At 37.5% G+C, this 18358-nt stretch overlaps 1 protein-coding gene across 1 annotated transcript in view; it reads right to left on the minus strand.

Moving 5' to 3' along the window:
* Dennd4c (DENN domain containing 4C) overlaps positions 1-18358 on the minus strand; it is a 94462-nt gene that overhangs the window by 24941 nt on the left and 51163 nt on the right. Inside the window, exons 13-20 of the mRNA XM_085686229.2 lie at positions 15703-15848; positions 13203-13238; positions 12983-13113; positions 10827-10959; positions 7412-7618; positions 4458-4586; positions 2926-3070; positions 2536-2682 (exon numbers count right to left, since the gene is read on the minus strand). Of these exons, the coding sequence (XP_085542355.2) occupies positions 2536-2682; positions 2926-3070; positions 4458-4586; positions 7412-7618; positions 10827-10959; positions 12983-13113; positions 13203-13238; positions 15703-15848 (1074 nt within the window). The remainder of the gene's footprint in view (positions 1-2535; positions 2683-2925; positions 3071-4457; positions 4587-7411; positions 7619-10826; positions 10960-12982; positions 13114-13202; positions 13239-15702; positions 15849-18358) is intronic.

An 18358-nucleotide genomic window follows, 5' to 3' on the forward strand; every position in this document is an offset into this window, starting at 1 on the left:
GCTTCCTTAGAAAGTCTGTTGTTGAAATATGGTGTCATGAACTGAACAGACTAGGAAAGAGTAAAACCAGGAGTCCCTGAGAAGCTAAGTGCCTCTGTGTGGGCACAAAGTGGAAAGATTCCACAAGATAATGCTTAAAGAAATAAGTGCAGCCAACAGCCTGCTGAAGACTCCAAGTGTTATATGGCTCCACTAGAAACCCTACGACACATGGCCACTGGCAATTTATTTTTTTTTTAAGATTTATTTATTATGCATATACAGTATTCTCAGTATTCTGTCTGCATGTATGCCTGCAGGCCAGAAGAGGGCACCAGATCTCATTACAGATGGTTGTTAGCCACCATGTGGTTGTTGGGAATTGAACTCATGACCTTTGGAAGGGCAGGCAGAGCTCTTAACCACTGAGCTATCTCTCCAGCCCAGCCACTGGCAATTTAGTATCTACTGTTTAGTCATTAGAAATTCAGCTAAGGGGCTGAGAGAGACACCTCGGCAGTAAAGAGCACTGTTGTTTTTTCAGAAGACCCAGTTTTAATTCCCAGAACCCACATGGCCAGTGTCAGGAAATTTGATGCCCTCTTTTGGCTTCTGGGGGCGTAGGCATACATGTGATGCACAGACAAATATGCAGAAAACATCTACACATACAAAATAAAGTTAAAACAACAAAGCTAAAAATGTATGAAAAGGTCTCATAGCACCATCCTAACTACTGTAATTGTTAGAGTAAATACTAGGATATTATTTTTGTTCTGTTTTCAGGAAAAGATTAAATTGCCTTTATAATTTTAAAAACCTGAGGAATTAGGAAAGATGAAGATGTATCTCTTTTTATCAGTATTCATCATAAACTGAGTTTATATAAAAAATTACATACTTAGCCTTCTTTATAAATAAAGCTAATTTTAAAATAACTTTATATATTCATATGAAAATATCATGAGAAACATTATTTTGTCCAAATAATATACACAATAAAATAACAAATGAAAATTTAATATGATAAAAGTATCAGGAAAAATAAAAGATGAAACAAGATAGCTTTAAAACTAAAGTCACAGGGGGAGGTAGGCAAGAAGGAGGATCAGCAGTTGAGAGCACTTCCTGCTTTCCCAAAGACCCAGCACCTACACAGTAGCTCAGTGTAACTCCAGACTCTCTTCTGCCTCCTCAAAACACCAGGCACACACAAAACACGTAGACAAACACCCATGTACATAAAATAAAACAAATAAAATCTTTAGAAAAAAAAGTCCTATAAAAGTTTCTTGTTAAGTTACAAACAGGGTTGAAAAGGTTAATTACTAACAAGATGGCAATGTACAGACGCATGTTGTCTTCAGTGGTGTACATACACTTCTGTAATTTGTAGTAAGGCAGTTTCAGGCACAAAAGCTACTTCTGGAAAGAAGTAAGTGCCTCAAACAACTGAAAAATGGATTCTTCCAAACCCATGATACCATTTCATGCAATGACACTTAAACAAATCTTAAAATTATCTTTACAGCAAAACATACTTCATTTCCAAATAAGATAATAAACGTTTGTAAACTGTCAAAAATTGTTACATGGAGATTTTTGAAAGCCTATATATGGCTACCCTTATCTAAAGAAGAAAAGCCAAAAAACTGAAAACTGTCCCTTAAAATATAAAACTTAAAGAATACAATCAAGTATCTTTCCCCCACCCTTGCTTGAATGTCAGCAAACTTTAACCTAATAAATGGGAAATTACCTGAAGTGGTTAACATTCAAGGGTAGAATTAAAGCACACGTGTATCCATAGCTTCAGTTCACAAAAGTCTGTTTGCCCCACACCTTGACAGCCCAGGACAAATGCAGCACCAAGAAACAGCACAGAGTAAAAAGCAGAGCAACAAAGAGCAGAGAAAAGGAAACTTCAGTCATTGAGACAAGGTCATCAGAGGGAGCACAGGAACTAGACTGGGTTCTTAATGAGGCCTGGGATACCAGTAACCAGACAACACACACAGGAGGATGTGCAGCACATACACCACCCAGTGGCTCTCAATACAGCCACTCTGACTTCAAGACAGAGGTTGTGCCTGTGGCTACACACATGTAAGCTGCTTCTACTTCTACAAACAGAAGTCCTAAATGCACACATCCTTTTTCAAAATGACTTATTTTTCTTCCCTTTTCAGGTACCCATAATTTCAAAATTATAAGTTAAAATTTCAACTTAATGAAAAAGGGATTTATAAATTGTGTCAGTAATGTTCACATTCATTAAGTGTGATCCCTGTCAACTGTCTCAGACAATTTCACAAACTTAGGATGAACAAATATAAGCATACCATGCTAGTGCAATGTACACTGCACCCCAAAGTCAGTTTGACACTCCAGGACGTAAGTGCAGAAGGGTGAGCTCTCAGCAATATATACTACTTTCAAAGCATTCCCTTTATGAAAAGTAGTTTTGGTGGTTTTTGTCTTGGTTTTTTTTTTTTTTTGAAAAAGAAACATTTACACGGTAGTAAATGAAAGGTCAGTAAAATACAGATTTTGTACCTGTGCTAGAGTGATTGTCAATGGAACCAAGGCTGACTAAGTCTCTGACAAAGACTGTGTGCTCCCCACGGTTAGCATCGTCACAGCTATCCACACTGCCATGGCTCACTGTGTCCCCATCACTTCCACCTGCAGCACTCTGGGGAGCTAAAGATAAGGACAATGGAGTTCAATAATCCATGTACTGGTATTGCTGAAACTAAACACGAATGGCCCAAGTTAATTTATAATTACACAACACTTTGCAGATTTCTGTGACCAAAACATAAGGAAATCTATCTTTAGTTATAATGAAAATATCAAACAGAATTGAGCTTTCTTCTTCATAAAATTAAAACTTCATGTCTGTAAACCTATAGTTAAAAACATCTTTCCAATCACATGTGTTACCTGATATTGAAAAGACCTGTGATTTTTGCCCAGTCTTTTTAAGTGGCTGCCTAAATTGGGCCAAACCATGTACAACATTCCGTACTTTCGTCCATAAGAAAATACCACTGCGAGTACTGCTGGGCCAAGGGCTCTCCAAAACTACCTAAAGGTAAAAGAAAAGTTAAAATTAAAAAAAAAAATGTTATTTAGGGCCAGTGAGCAGCCACAGTAGGCACAAGCACACTCTGTACATACATGCCTCATGCTTGATACCCCAGAACCCTAAGTTGGAGGAAAGAACCAAAAGTTGTCTTCTGACCACCACACAAACAAATCTTAAAAATTTAATATAAATTAAATTCTTTTAAAAAATTAAGTTTAAGAGAAGGACTATGTGGAGAAAAAAGAACGTTGCACCATGGGAATATCAATTAGTAAACCCAGAAAGGAAAACAATATGAGAGTTCCTTAAAAGCTAAAAACTGTCCAAGTGCACGCCTTTAATCCCAGCACTTGAGAGGCAGGGGCAGGCAGATCTCCTTGAGTATGAGGCCAGCCTGGTCTACAAGAGCTTTCCAGGACAGGCTCCAAAGCTACACAGAGAAACCCTGTCTTGAAAAATACAACAACAACAACAACAACAACAACAACAAACCCTTAAGCTACACACACACACACACACATATGTGAGTATATACCCACAGAAAGTGAAATCAGTATTTCACAAAGGCAGCTGTACTCCCAAGTTCACTGTAGCCAAGAAATGGAACCAACCTAATGTCCAGGAATGGATAAAGAGAATGTGTCATATATACACAATTAAACACTAAGCTTAAAAAAAAGAAAAAGAGGGCTGGAGAGATGGCTCAGAGGTTAAGAACATTGCCTGCTCTTCCAAAGGTCCTGAGTTCAATTCCCAGCAACCACATGGTGGCTCACAACCATCTGTAATGGGGTCTGGTACCCTCTTCTGGCCTGCAGACATACACACAGACAGAATATTGTATACTTAATAAATAAATATTAAAAAAATAGACCAATTATATTTAAAAAAAAAAAAAGAAAGAAAAAGAAAAAACCTAAACCTTTTCACAATAACCTAGAGTAACCCTGAGGACATTATGTTAGGTAAAACAGGATATTGCCTTTCACACAGAATCAAAGAGGTGAACTCAGAAGTAGTGATGCACATGGGGCAGGGGTGGGGAACAGTAAAGAGATACTGGGCTACGGTTAGACAAGAGGGATAAATTTAAGAGACCTATTGTCAACATGGCAACTATAGTTAATAACAACACATTCATTTTGAAAGTTGATAAGAATAGATCTTAAGTGTTCTCATCACAAAAATTAGTAAATGATATAATATAAATGTTAATTAGCTTGAAGGAGACATTCCAAAATATATACACATTTCAAAACATGTTATTTACAATTTATACAATTTCTGTTGATGAAGATGGGAGAAATAACCTCTTAAGTGAAGTTTAACAAATAATAATAAAAAAATAAAAAAATATAGTGCCCTGCCTAGCATTATTACAACTTACCTTATTATAATAGCCGTAAGTAATAGCATTTGGTTTTATTCTAGCAGTTTTCATTTCGAATAAGACTCTCACTGCTAACACAGGATGAACCCAAAGTCCGCAAAGCTGCATCACTACTCGATAGCACACCTACCAAGAGGAACAGCAAAGCATTAGTTTTTAGCATTATTTGTTTACTTAGGACTTACAGAGAATTTAAAGACACTACGTAACTAGGTGTGGTGGTTATGTGGGAGGAAGAGGCATAAGGATCAGGAGTTCAGGGCCATTCTCCCATAAATAGAGACTTCCAGGATAGCCTGGGTTACAAAATACTCCTGCCTTAGAAAACAAATAAATACAATAACAAATTCTATTCAGCCTAATAGATAATAATCAACAGTATTAACTATTTCAGGTACATTTCATCTGTTGGGGAAAATAAATCTATGAAAAAAATGATTACTATTCTCTATAATGTAAAAAATGAATTCATTTCTAAAACCAAATATATGGTTAAAGTATCTTTTGCCCAATCAGTATGCTTTACATTCTAAGGTAAAGGAACAGGAGCTTCCAGATGGCTGTTTAGCAAGTGGGATTGATAAATTAATGTCAAAAGACTGACAGAGGCAAAGGAAAGGATTTCAATAACAGAACCTTTGGCCAGCTCTGTGAGACTTCTAGGTTCAGTCCCTAGGGGGGCACCAAGAAGAGGAAAAGAAGATTAAACACAGTGTAACATTATCACAAAAACGATTTTTACTCTAAATTCCACCTGGTTTGAGTGTCATTTATAACTACAGTAACACCAAGATCACTTCCAGGACAGGCACAGGAGCTCATCCGGAGGTAGGAGCAGAGGTGCCGATCTGAGTACAAGGCTAACCTGATCTACACAATGAGATCCAGGTCAACCAGGGTTACATGGTGAAACACTATCTTTTTTAAAAAAAAAAAAAAATTTTTATGCCTTATTTATCTTTATTTTATGTGCATTGGTGTGAAGGTGTCAGATGCCCTGGAACTGGATTTTCAGACAGTTGTGAGCTGCCATGTGGGTGCTGGAAATTGAACCTGGGTCCTCTGGAAGAGCAGTCAGTGCTCTTAACCGCTGAGTCATTTCTCCAGCCCGAAACACTATCTTTAAAAAAAAAAAAAAAAAAAAAAAAAAAAAAAAAAAAAAAAAGGCCAGACGGTCGTGGCACACACCCTGAAGCCTAACACTTGAGTTTGAGGTCAGCCTGTTTTATGGAGTGAGTTCCAGGACAGCCAGAGCTACACAGAGAAAACCTGTCTTTAAAAAAACAAAAAAAGAAGGAAGGAAGGAAGGAAGGAAGGAAGGAAGGAAGGAAGGAAGGAAGGAAGGAAGGAAAAAACCTTTCAAAGTAGAGAACAGAGAGAAAAGCTAAATAAGAGCCCTGGTTTCTTCAAGTGCAACTGGATGATATAAATATCTCTTAAGGTGGCTCTGAGGTTTGAGAGAGAAAGAGACTACATAAAGACCTGGTACATCATTTATTGAATGGTGACTATAAGCCAGGCATGATCTGTCTATCAACTGGCTTAGCCTTAAGTCAACCTTATGAAGAAGTTGTCCAGAGGCAATGACTGTCATAACCTATGAAGGTTATTATTAGTGGCCTCTAGTGTGTAGGAGCCAGCAATGCTGCAAAACATCCTCTATATACAGAACACACACATACACCTCACCACCACCACCACCAATAATTTTGTACATCAAAAGTCAACAGTGTCGCTAGGCAGAGGTGGCGCACACCTTTAATTCCAGCACTCAGGAGGCAGACACAGGTGGATTTCTGTGAGTTTGAGGCCAGCCTGGTCTACAGAGCGAGTTCCAGGTCAGGCTCCAAAGCTACAGAGAAACACTGTCTTTAAAAAAAAAAAAAAAAAAGTCAACAGAACCAGTGTTTTTAAAATGAGTCACTACAGTTTCAGATGAATAACCCGAAAGAGTTTAATGTGATTTACCTACCAAGAATCACTTGCAAGTCTTTTACCTCTGTTCCCTAACAAAATTGTATTAAGAACAAAATGAAATCACTATTATATTCTGTGTAAGAGCAAATAATGTGACCTAAGTATGGACATCCTTGCTTCATTCAAATTGATAGTTTTTGATTGCTTTAGTATGAGACAGCATCTCACAAAGTAGTAACCCAAGCTGGTCTTCAAAGGGTAACCCTCCTGCCTCAAGGCTCCCAAGTGCTGAGATACATGCATCACCACTCCTAGGCAAGGCAGCAATTTTGTTGTTGTTTAGGGTTTATTACTTATTTTAAACAGGGTCTCACAATGTAGCTTTGGTTGACTTTGAACTTACAATGTGGATCAGGCTGGCCAAGTGCTGGGATTAAAGATATGTATATTATCAAACCTGGCCAAAGCAGTAACTTTTAATAAATATTCTGAACAAACAGTATGCATTAGCACCATGAAACAGAATGATAGTTTTATCATAACTGCTTCATAAAAATGATTGGACATGTCTTAAAATGACTAAGAGCGAATTTTTTCTTTGTTTTCTCATTTTTCAAGTCAGGGTTTCTCCGTGTAACAGTCCTGCCTGGCCTGGAACTTAATCCGCAGACCAGGCTGGCCTGGAACTCACAGAGATCCATCAGCTTCTGCCTCCTGAGTGCTGGGATTAAAAGCGTGTGTCACAATGCTCGGCTGACTAAGAGCTAAATTAACTAACTTTCCTTTTTGTTTTTTTATTTTTAAGATGGGATGTTGCTCCATAGTTCAGGGTATGCTAGCCTAAGAGCTGGGACACTCCCTTGCCTCAGCCTCACAGGTGCTAGGATTATAATCGTGCATCACTTAAAATCACAAAACAACACGTATCAGCACGGGAGAGGGATACATCACACTTGCCCAGCACAAGCAAGGCCCTCAATTCATTCACTACATTGCAAAAAGAAAAAAGGTAACATAGCTTGTCTTGTACTTGCCTCATCCAGTGGATCCACGTCTGTCTTCCTCATCTTAATAAGCACATCGTATGCCTGCTGGAGCGCTCTGACCTTAGGGTGAGAAACTCTAACATAGGCAGGGAGACAGATAAACCACAAGCTGTAACAATGACTGAAAAGACACTTGGCCCATTGTGGTGGATTCATATAACATCTCTTCGCCAACTTATGAGCTGTTTTTATCTCCTGTAAAGAGAATAAATATCACTGTATTCATCAAAACCCATTATATGAATGAAGAAAAAAAGGGAAAATTTTAATGTAAACTTTGTACCACATGATTCCATGAACGTTGGTTTATAGCCCAGCTTCTTAAACTGAGGGCATGACCCTAAATGGGAGTTGTGTAAGTAAATCTGAGAGACATGAAAACCATGGCAATGGTAAACTGTCTGGATACACAATGACCAAAGAGTAATTCAAAATCAGATTATAAAGATTCTATGTCTCCATCATGTGTCTGCACCAGACATGCCATCACATCAAAAATGCCAACAGGTGTGTCTAAAATGCCTTTACTGTTTATTCAGTACAGTTTAATGTTCGAAATCTAGTATTTTTATAACACATGTAGTTCCTTGCTCTTATAAAAACACAATGGCTCAATTGCAGAAAGAAAAAAAAAATACTATTTCCCTATCACAATTCCTCAGTATGTAAACATCAAGCAAGGATTTTTTTTTTTTTTGGACACATGTTCTTATTTGTATGTGTGCACATGTCTGTGAAAGCCAGAGGTCAACCTCCGGTATCACTTCTCATGTATTATCCACCCTTTTTTTTGGGGGGGGGGGGACGTTTTCCCATTAGGCTGGGCCTCTCTGATTAGACAAGGATGGCTGACCAGCAAGCTCCAGGGATTCTCTTGTCTTTACCTCCTCAGTAATGAGACTACAAGTGTGCACCACCCCATCTGGCTCTTTACGTGGGCTCTGAGGCCAGAACTCAGGTCCTCATGCTTGTAGACTGAGCACTTCACCGACTGAGCTACATCCAGTTTTACTTTTGGACTGTATTGCATCAGAATGTTTTACTTTTAAAATCTGTTGTATGGGCTGCTGATCTGAGTTTTATTTTAAAAACAAAATGTCACTGCTTGACTTGGCTTACAATTAGGACAGAATTTCCAATAACTTCTAGACTGGTCCTAAACACAGTTTTGTTATTTTGTACTATATATTTATGTAAAGTGGCATTTTCAGCACTAAAGTATAAAATCAAAGTACTGATCAACTTTGAATAACACTGAACATGCTGTATATCCTACAACACTAAATATTCGTCTAGATTTGGTTCTGCATGTAAAAATGAACAAGGACATCCATCTCATTAGCATGCAGATTTGTTCTGGTTGTTAATATAAAGTAAAATTACATATATAATTATATATATATTATTTTTAAAATTTTTATGCTACCTGGAATCACATAAAAAATGCTCAGGTAAAAAGGGATCCTAAGTGAACAAAGTTTAAGAAACTTGACTTTACAGTAACATTTTACACTATTTTACACTACCCATTGGCAAGTGTATGATACCCATTTTAACTCCTTATCTTCCTGCTTCCAAATACTGGGATTACAGGCATGCACCATGGTGTCTGGTTCTATACTCCTAACTTTTTAGTGCACACCATGTGTGCATGCATGAGTGTGTGTGTGTGTAAAATGGGCGTATGTATGTACACGGGCCATGGTTCACATGCAGGAGTCAGAGAACAACACTGTAGAACCATTCCTTCTTCCCGCCTTTAGATGGGCTACGGGATAAGCTCAGGCCCTCAGGCTTGCACAGCAGGTACCTTCCTTTTCTCAGGCCTTCTTGAGTCTGAAGCAATATTTTTCTCATTCTTCTCACTACTAACAATTAAAATTAAAATGCCCTAGAGTATTTCTTGTCAGATTTCCACTTAATTCTCCCTTCTGAGTTTAAAAAATAACTGGTCCAAGACTAGACACTGAGGTTTATACCTGTAGTCCCAATACTCAGGAGGCTGAGTCAGAAGAATTGTCATAATTTCAATTTATTCTGAAGAACCTCAAAATATCAGTGTATAAAGGACGTTATTTTAATGCATCTCATCATAGCTTAATCCCTTATTTCTATACCAGATGCTGCAGTAAAGTAAGATAGCTATCTAGGCTGTCCTGTGTTTAACTCCCCTTTATGTAATATTTGCTGAACTGTACATAAAACACAAAGGAAATACAAATCAAAGCTACAGTGAAGTATCATTTCATATTCACCAGATGGCAGTAATTGTTAAAAAGCAGATAATAAGAACTAAAAATGAAACGGTCATATCAGAACCCTTGAGCAATGTTAATAGAAATGTAAAATAGTGTAGTCATTCTAGAAAACAGCTTAGCATTTCCTCAAAAGATTAACAGTGAATTATCATTTAATAAATATAGCAGCTCTACTATTACATAGACTAGAAAGACAGGAAAACAAACATCAACTTGGTAACCGCATACATATGCTTACATCAACATTATTCACAGTAGCCAACAATAAGAACTGTTGCATGCATATGAACAGATAAACTACTATATGCAATGGAATATTATTCAGTCAAAATGAAGCACTAATGCATGTTGGCGGATGAAAAGATGATACTAAGCTAAAGAAGACAATCAAAACGTAATACTGCATTATTCTACTTCTATGAAATGCCTAGAATAAATAGATTGCACCTGTAGGAGCAGAAAACAGACTAATGGTTACAGAAGGTTTTAGGAGAAAGGTTGTAGTGGCTAATGGCTAAAGGATGTGGGCTTTTCTTCTGGAGTTATGAGTTATTTGCATCAATTAACAGATGTGGTGGTTGTACAACCTTAGTCCCAGAGTGGAAGAGAAGCTACTGAATTATATACCCTTTAAGTGGGTAAATTGTGAGGTATATAGATTATATCACAATAAAGGTGTGTGTATATGTGGGGGGGGGGCCTGGAACTCAGAGATCTACCTGTCTCTGTCTCCCAGAACTGGGATTAAAGGCGTGTGCCACCACTGCCAGGCTAAGTTATAAGGTCTCACTATGTAGTGCTGGCTGGCCTGGAACTCACTGCATAGACCAGGCTGACCTCAAACTCATAGTGTCCCTCCAGTCTTTGCTTCCTGAGTGCTGGGATTCAAAGTGTGTGCCACCATGTCCAGAAAAGTTATATTGTTTTCTTAAGTCAAGTTTGGTTCCCAAGACTACTCTTAAATATAAACGAGTGCTTTAAACTTCAGCTTTAATTTCAAGTAGAATACAAGAAATAAACGAGTTTAACTCATGACAGCCACAGGGGGCCTTCCAAGGGCTGCTGAAAATTCTATACCATAAGTTGCATGTCACATACACGTTTTACATTTTCAATGAACAAGGGGTGGGTAAGGAGGATCTGACCTGTTTGGTTCTTTTAGCCATAAGAGCAGGACTGTTTGTAATGCTGCTCCCAGGAGGATGTCTACTGAAGCACAGTTTCGGCTCCTGTGGGCTGTCAAAAAGCTTACGATCCAATATTGGAAAGCACGTGTAACTAAAATAAAAATCAAAAACAGAACTGCTCATTTAAAATCTACCAATTTCTTCAACTACTCAGTATTCGGGTAAAATTTTCTAAACCTCAAATATCTAATAATATTCTTGAAAACTCCTTACAATTTGCTTCAGAATATGAGAACTGACAGCCAGAAGCTGCAGAATGTTCTATATGGACTCTAGCTGCTCCCACCTGTTTGTTATTTTCAACCAGCTTCTGAAAAGAAAAATCTCTGACTTCTTACTTAAAAAGAGAAATTCATAACTCTTTAAATAAAATCCATATGCTCAAGTTTAATTATATCTGAAATATCAACTAGTATATTTTATAATCAAGGTTGTCCTTAAGACATTAGTTTGTCAGTATTTTAAAAATTAGTCTTTTTATTTTTTTATTATGATTTAACCAGTTCTTTACACTGCTGGATATTATTCAGTTATTTTAGAATATCATTAATTAATTTCATTTGTATGTTTATCTTTGTTAATACTTTTGCTTAATTCCTTAAAATGAATACTAAATTGAATCAGTGTTTCTCAAGAGAATTGGACTTAGTTGTCCAATTCTGTCCACCCCTAACTAATCCAATTCATTCCCCCTCTACCTTCTCACTCCCAGGCTCCAAGTAAGGGCTTTTAATTTGTTGCCCTGACTGCTATGGAACTCACACTGTAGACCAGGCTGGCCTCGAGCTCACAGAGATCTGCCTGCCTCTGCATCCCTGAGTGCGGGGGTTAAAGGAGTGCACCACCACACCCGGAAAGAATGAACTTATTCTAATCACTAGAAGATGCCATCAAAAACGGGTATACTAACAAACACTCCGCAGCACAGCTCAGCCTCCAGTGGGTAAGTTAAAATGCTTCCATTCAACACTATGGTGTGGGGTTTTCTGAATGCTAGAAAAGCTAAGTGGTTTTGGGTTTTGTTTGTTTGTTTGTTTCTTGTATGATTGTATCTCCTTGGAAACTGTTTGATTTAATTTGGCAAATTTTCTTCTAGGAAAGATTGCCTTTCCCTATTTGATTGTGCCTTATGTGTCAGAATTAAAAGCCTCAACTACACAAGGCAAAAGAAAAATGAATTCTTTTTTTTAGCATCAAATCAAACTAGCATTTGATTAAGACACTCAATTATAACTCAGACTCACTTAGCCCTATTGAGATTACAGTCTATTTGCAAAGTCCCTGACTTTTCTTTAGAGAATTATTATAGAAATATAGCCTCAAACAAACAAACAAAAAACATGTCTGCAAAGAAAGATACAAAGAACTATGAACAAATCTACAGGAAACAAGGTAAATTCATTACAGTAACTGCATACAATGTGGTCATTAAAATAATAAAGTAGGAAAAAATTTGATAGCACAGAATAATGTTCAGACCTGTCATTAAAGACAAACAGGTTACAAAGAAAATGAACTCATCTTTACAATATACACACATACCTAAAGTTAATAATAAAAGATTGTTACAAAAACCACGTTAGATTTCTCATTTAAGTTTATTAAACTATGTACCATGATGATTATAAAATGAAAACAAATCCATTGTAATTTCTGAAAAGATTCTCATCTAAATCCTATCTGTTAGGTTTTCTTTAAACACAGAATGATCCCTAGCCCTCTACTTTCATGCTTTCTTTATCTTACTACCTCAAAAATTTTACAGGTTTAAAACTAAAGTTAGTAGAGGAATCTCAAAAAAAAAAAAAAAAAAAAAAAAAAAACCAAAACCAAAACAAAAAAAAAAACCCAGACCTAACAAAAAACCCATAACTTTTTCTTCAAAAACTCTAAAGACTAAAATATGGTGAAACACTTAAGTGAATGATATTAACCTCTGACTTCCCTTCTGAGAGGACACTTGTCCTATGCTGTAATGCCTGGTGGCAACTCCATAGAATGTTCAGAGTATCCACATAGAAATTACCTACACATATTACTAAAATGTGCATCTCTTAGTAATGGTAAATTACTAAAATTAACTACCTAAACTATGTTCAAGTAGTTCATTCTACCTGTATTGAGGTGACAAGTGACTTCCATCATCAGGAGGTGGCTCAGGGGGCATTATAAATACAGTGTGTTCACTTTTCTGTGAATCATCTAGCTCTATCAATCTGGTGTCTTCTGCTGAATCCAAATCAACCTGAAAATAAGTATGTTCTCCAATTAATGTGCATATAAGCAATATCTAATTCTGAAACTTGACATCTCAATATAAGGAAAAAATCATACCTTGTCTGTTTTCTCTACACCTTTATCTGGAAACAACTGAAAAAGGAAAAGAAAAATTCTTAGTGAAAACCTCTACTAAATTCAATAGTTTTAAAAAATTTTAAATCCTGATTAAAAAAGAAGAAGAAATTCAGGGCTGAAGAAATGGTCCACTTGTTAGGAATACTCAATTGAAAAAAAAGAAAGAAACTCAGAGCAGGAGCAGGGTGATGGAGGAAGGTCATGGATGCCCCAACGGTACAGAGGAACTTTGGGGAACTGTCCAGGCAGCAAGATGTCTTTTCTAGTTATTTCTAGAGTTTGGAAGTTGCTTATTTCTTGTTTGCTTAGGTAATATTATGTCCTTCTGGAGTCTTTGATGGGGTTGAAGAATGGTTAGTTATAGTTTTCCTTAGTTATGATAAAAGATAAAATAGATATAAATATTGTAACTGTAATTCTTGCTTGATAACTGTTTTGTTATATGTAATTTTGCTAGGTTAAAGTTAAAGCCTTTCTTTTTTGTTTAAACAGAAAAAGGGGAAATGATGGAGGAAGGTCATCTGTCTATTGTGTTACTTTCATTGGTTAATAAAGAAACTGCCTTGGCCTGATAGGGCAGAACATAGGTAGGCGGAATAAACAGAACAGAATGCTGGGAAGAGGGCAATGAGGCAGATGCCATGGGGCCAGCCACCAGGTCAGACATGCTGAATCTTTCCTGGTAAGCCACCACCTCGTGGTGCTACACAGATGATTAGAAATGGGTTAATCAAGATGTGAGAGTTAGCCAGTAACTAACTCTCTAGAGATAATGGGCCAGACAGTGTTTAAATAAATACAATTTGTGTGTTGTTATTTCGGGGGCTAAGCTAGCCATGCGGGAGCCGTGTGGGACGAAAAGCAGGCCTGCCAACAGCTCCTCACTACAGCAGGGATTCAATGGTTAAGAGCACTGGTTAGACAAGCACAAAGACCTGAGTTCAGATCCCAGCACCCATATAAGAAGCAGGGCAGCAACACATGCCTGTTACCCCAGTGCAGAGGGGAGGAGGATAGCACAGACAAGACTGCTGGGGCTTGTGGCAACCAGCCCAGCACCAGGTTCAGTGAGAGACCCTATGTCAAAGGAACATGGTAGAGTGGTACAGGAGGACACCCGACACCCCTCTCTGGCATCTGCACATGTGCACCACCACACATGTGCATACACCTCACATATACAAACATAAACTTTTTTTTTTCAATATCAGGGGTATACAAAGACATTTCAGAATGTATTTTACATCCCATATGCTTAGATCAAAGCATATTCATCGTGTGGCTTACAGAACAGGTTATTCCTTCTCATTAGTTTTCTTTCCTTTGTTTCCTTCCTCTCTTTCACTCTTTGAGACAGGTCTTACTGTGTAGCCACAGCTGGTCTTGTACACTACAGTACACAGAACTTCCTGTATAGTGTAGTGTAGGCTGGCTCTGAACTTTCCATCTTCCTTCCTTAGCCTCTAGCAGCGGGATTACAGGTATGTGTCATCATACTTGACTTTAATAGATTATTTCACAAATAAACACTAGCAAACATGGTTTCTAAGGCATATGAGTCACTGAAGGTCAATAAAAATTAAAACATAATATTCAACCATTCATGGATACAATCTCAAATCTTGTATGATTTGTATAAACAAATAAGCTCCTAAACGTATTTAGAAAAACTGTGAAATCACTTGGAATGTAGAGGCAGGAAGATAAGGAGTTCAGTTATGCAGTAAATTCAAAGTTAATCCAGCCACAAGAGACTGGCTCAAAAGAAACCTTGAACAATAACAAAAAAAGCCTTACAGATATTAGCAAGTATTTAGAAAGACAGGAAAGAAGGCACAGTGCACCATTATGCATGAATTCATAGATTTTTAATAAAACTCATCGCTTCCTGTTCATTTAGCTAAAACTAAATGTTTTAGCTGTTGTGGAACTGTTCTTTACACTGTGTAAAGATGTGTTCAATAAAAAGCTAAGTGGACAATAGCTAGGAATGAGGTATAGGCAGGACTTCTGGACAGAGAGAGCTTTGGGAAGAAGAAAAGCAAAATTGCCAGCCAGTCACAGAGTGAACAGACATTAGGGAGGAGAGGTAAAGCCATGAGTCACTTGGCAATGTGTAGATGAATAGAAATAGGTTAATTTAAGTTATAAGAGCTAGGGGACAAGCCTAAGCTACAGACCAAGCTTTCATAATTAATAAGTCTCTGTGTCATTTTTTATGAGCTGGTGGCCCAAAGAAAAATCCATCTATAATAAACAAAAAACCCAGCAAGTCTTAGAAAGGTGAGGATACATTCTCAACACTGAACAAGCTCAAAGAGAAAAGTAAATCAAGTACAGTAGCAAGTAGACACCAGAGGAAAGTTCTGTTACACATAACACACATACATCTGTCTTCATCAGATTGAGCTAAAATTTCCAATTATTATAAAGTTAAACCAAAGTGATTTTTCTTAAAGTTAGCATATTAAAAAATTACCTTCTCAATGCAATCATCAAAAAATGCTAATCCAGTATCTTTATCACTTACAAAACTGCATTCTTCAATGAAACGAATAAAGATCTGAGTTTTAGATAAAAGGGTATAGAATTTTGTATAGGCGCGATCCCGACTTTTTAAAAAACCTGAAAAAAACAGAATTGTAATAAATTTTAAAGAGGAATCAATATATCAAACACTACTTTGTACTCATCTATATTATATCCCCTTATACACATCCACGTTTATGGAAATTTCGAATAATCATGTGAAGCTCTTCCTGCCTGATCCAACTATGAAGACCACTGATACTAATCTCACTGAATTATGAATCTTCTAAGGAACCTCAGGCCCACGTCCTCATTCTCAGATGGGTGTGGCGGGGCATGCCTTTGAGTCCCAGCACTCCTGAAGCAAAGGCAGGTGGCTCTCTGAATTCTGAGTTCCGGTCTACAGAGCAAGTTCCTAGACAGTCAGATCTCCAGAGAGAAACCTTATCTCTAAAACAAAACAAACAAACAAACAAAATTTCCTCTCTGAGACTGTACAACCCTTAAACCAAGGGTTAATATACATTTAAAGGGTCAGTTATCTCCTCTGCCATCAGACCACCACTCCTCCGTGTGACGAAAATTTCTGTGCAGTTACAGTCCAACCACTGGCTCGTAGTCCACTGTTCTAATGACGTCAGGGGCCTCTCCTTCGTTCAATGACTGAAGATCAGGGGGTCTTATCAAAGCCTCTTCATTCCTAACATCCTCATTCATCATCACTATTGTGGTCTGGACACCAAGTCTCACATGTAATGTCTCATGTTTTAAGGTCTAGTCCACAGCTGGTGGCATTATTGAGAAGTGACTGGATCATTTCCCAACGGGTTAATCCATGTAGTTTATAGTAAACAATATGTTAGCAGGTAGGCTCACTGGAGGAAGCAAGTGACTGGGGCAGTTCTGGAAAGATCTTGCCTAAGGGCCCTTTCCTGCCTCCCTCTCCCAGCAGCTTTCCTCGGCTGTGCTCTTCTACGCAGTTCTGCCGTAGCAGAGGCCCGTATGTTGGTTTTCCTGAGGCATGTTGTCACAGTGGTGAAAAGGTAACTAACACGCACAAACCACTAAGTATTCAGGGCTCTACATACCATGGTTCTCAGTGATCCCATTTTTTTATTTCAATTTTCCATTTCTTCACAGTCATTATATTTTACTCATCAGACTTTCCTTCCTGGTTTTCAATATTATTACTAAATCTCTAATTTCCACAACACTCAGCTCACAGATATCTGTTAGGTCTACTTTTTAAAAAATTAAATTACTACTTACTACTAGTCTTTTTGTTTGGTTTTGGTGAGGGTGGCAAATAAAAGAGGTGAGAAAATTGGCTGAAAACTGAAATCACCAATGTATCAACTTTTCTAAAATGTTTTTAAGATATTTTTATTTGAAGTGTGTTTGTGTGTGTACACCATTTGAGCAGGCATTCTAGAAGTCCATAAGAAGGTGCTGTATCCCCCGGAACTGGAATTCTCTAACATGGGTGCTGGAAACCAAACTCAAAGGTTTTCTACAAAAGCAGTTTGCTCTCTTAACTGCTAAACATCTCTGTTTTTGAGACAGGGTCTCACTATGCAGCACTGGCTGCCCTTGAACTGACAGATTTGCTTTCCTCTACCTCTTTAAATGCTGGGTTAAAGGCGTGCACTACCAAACCCAGCCAATTTATTCTTAAAAACTGAAATTTTAACTATCTTAAATAATCCTCCATAATCTAACAATACTTAAAATGTCGCCTTTTCTGTACCTTTCTTTTTTTGATGCCTTAGGGCATTTGGCATGCTGTATTACTCATTCATCCCCACCCTCTGGAGGGACTTAACAACAAATAAATTATTAAATAAAATATAAGCAAATTATGGGGAAAGTGAGGAGAGAGGGAAGAGAAAGGAAGGGGGAAGGAAAAAGAACAGAGAGGAAAAAGAGATAGACGGAAAGGGGGAAGGGTGAGAAGGAGGAAGGAGAGATTAGAACAGGTCATATTTTTAAATCTTTAATAATCAAGGTCCATACTGCTTGTTTCAGTAACTAACACGGTAACACACCACCTTAAATGCAACTAATGGAACTGCACTGCCAATTATAACAGACACACTGCATTTCAAAGACAAGATGGAAATAAAAAATGTTAGGCTATTTCACTAATAATTTAAAATATCTGAGTATATGTTGAAATGATACTGTTTTGGACAGACTGGAGGAAATGTAGTTATAATTACTTTTTCTTAGTTGTACTTTCACTGTGGCTACTAGAAATTTAAAACTACATTGTAGCTCACATGGTATTTCTACTAGGCAGAGTAGCTCTTGATACAATTAAAATAGATGGAAATGTTGAATAACAACACAATGATATAGCAGTTCATACATGTAACTCTAGGAAATTCTAAAGGTACCAACAGTAATAGAAGAAATGATAGCCTGTTTGCATTGCACATTAAATGAAATGGAGGGGAAGGGAAAGGATGGAGCAGACAAAATTATTGAACTTAAGTAACACGTATGTGAAGGGATTGTATGAATCTAAGAGTCGCTGTATCTGGGACAAACATTAGAATAAGTAGTTTCCACTGTATCTGGGGTAAACATCAGAATGAATAGTTGTT

This window comes from Myodes glareolus, chromosome 3 (assembly GCF_982192425.1).
Source record: "Myodes glareolus chromosome 3, mMyoGla1.1, whole genome shotgun sequence".
NCBI classification, from domain to species: Eukaryota; Metazoa; Chordata; class Mammalia; order Rodentia; family Cricetidae; genus Myodes; species Myodes glareolus.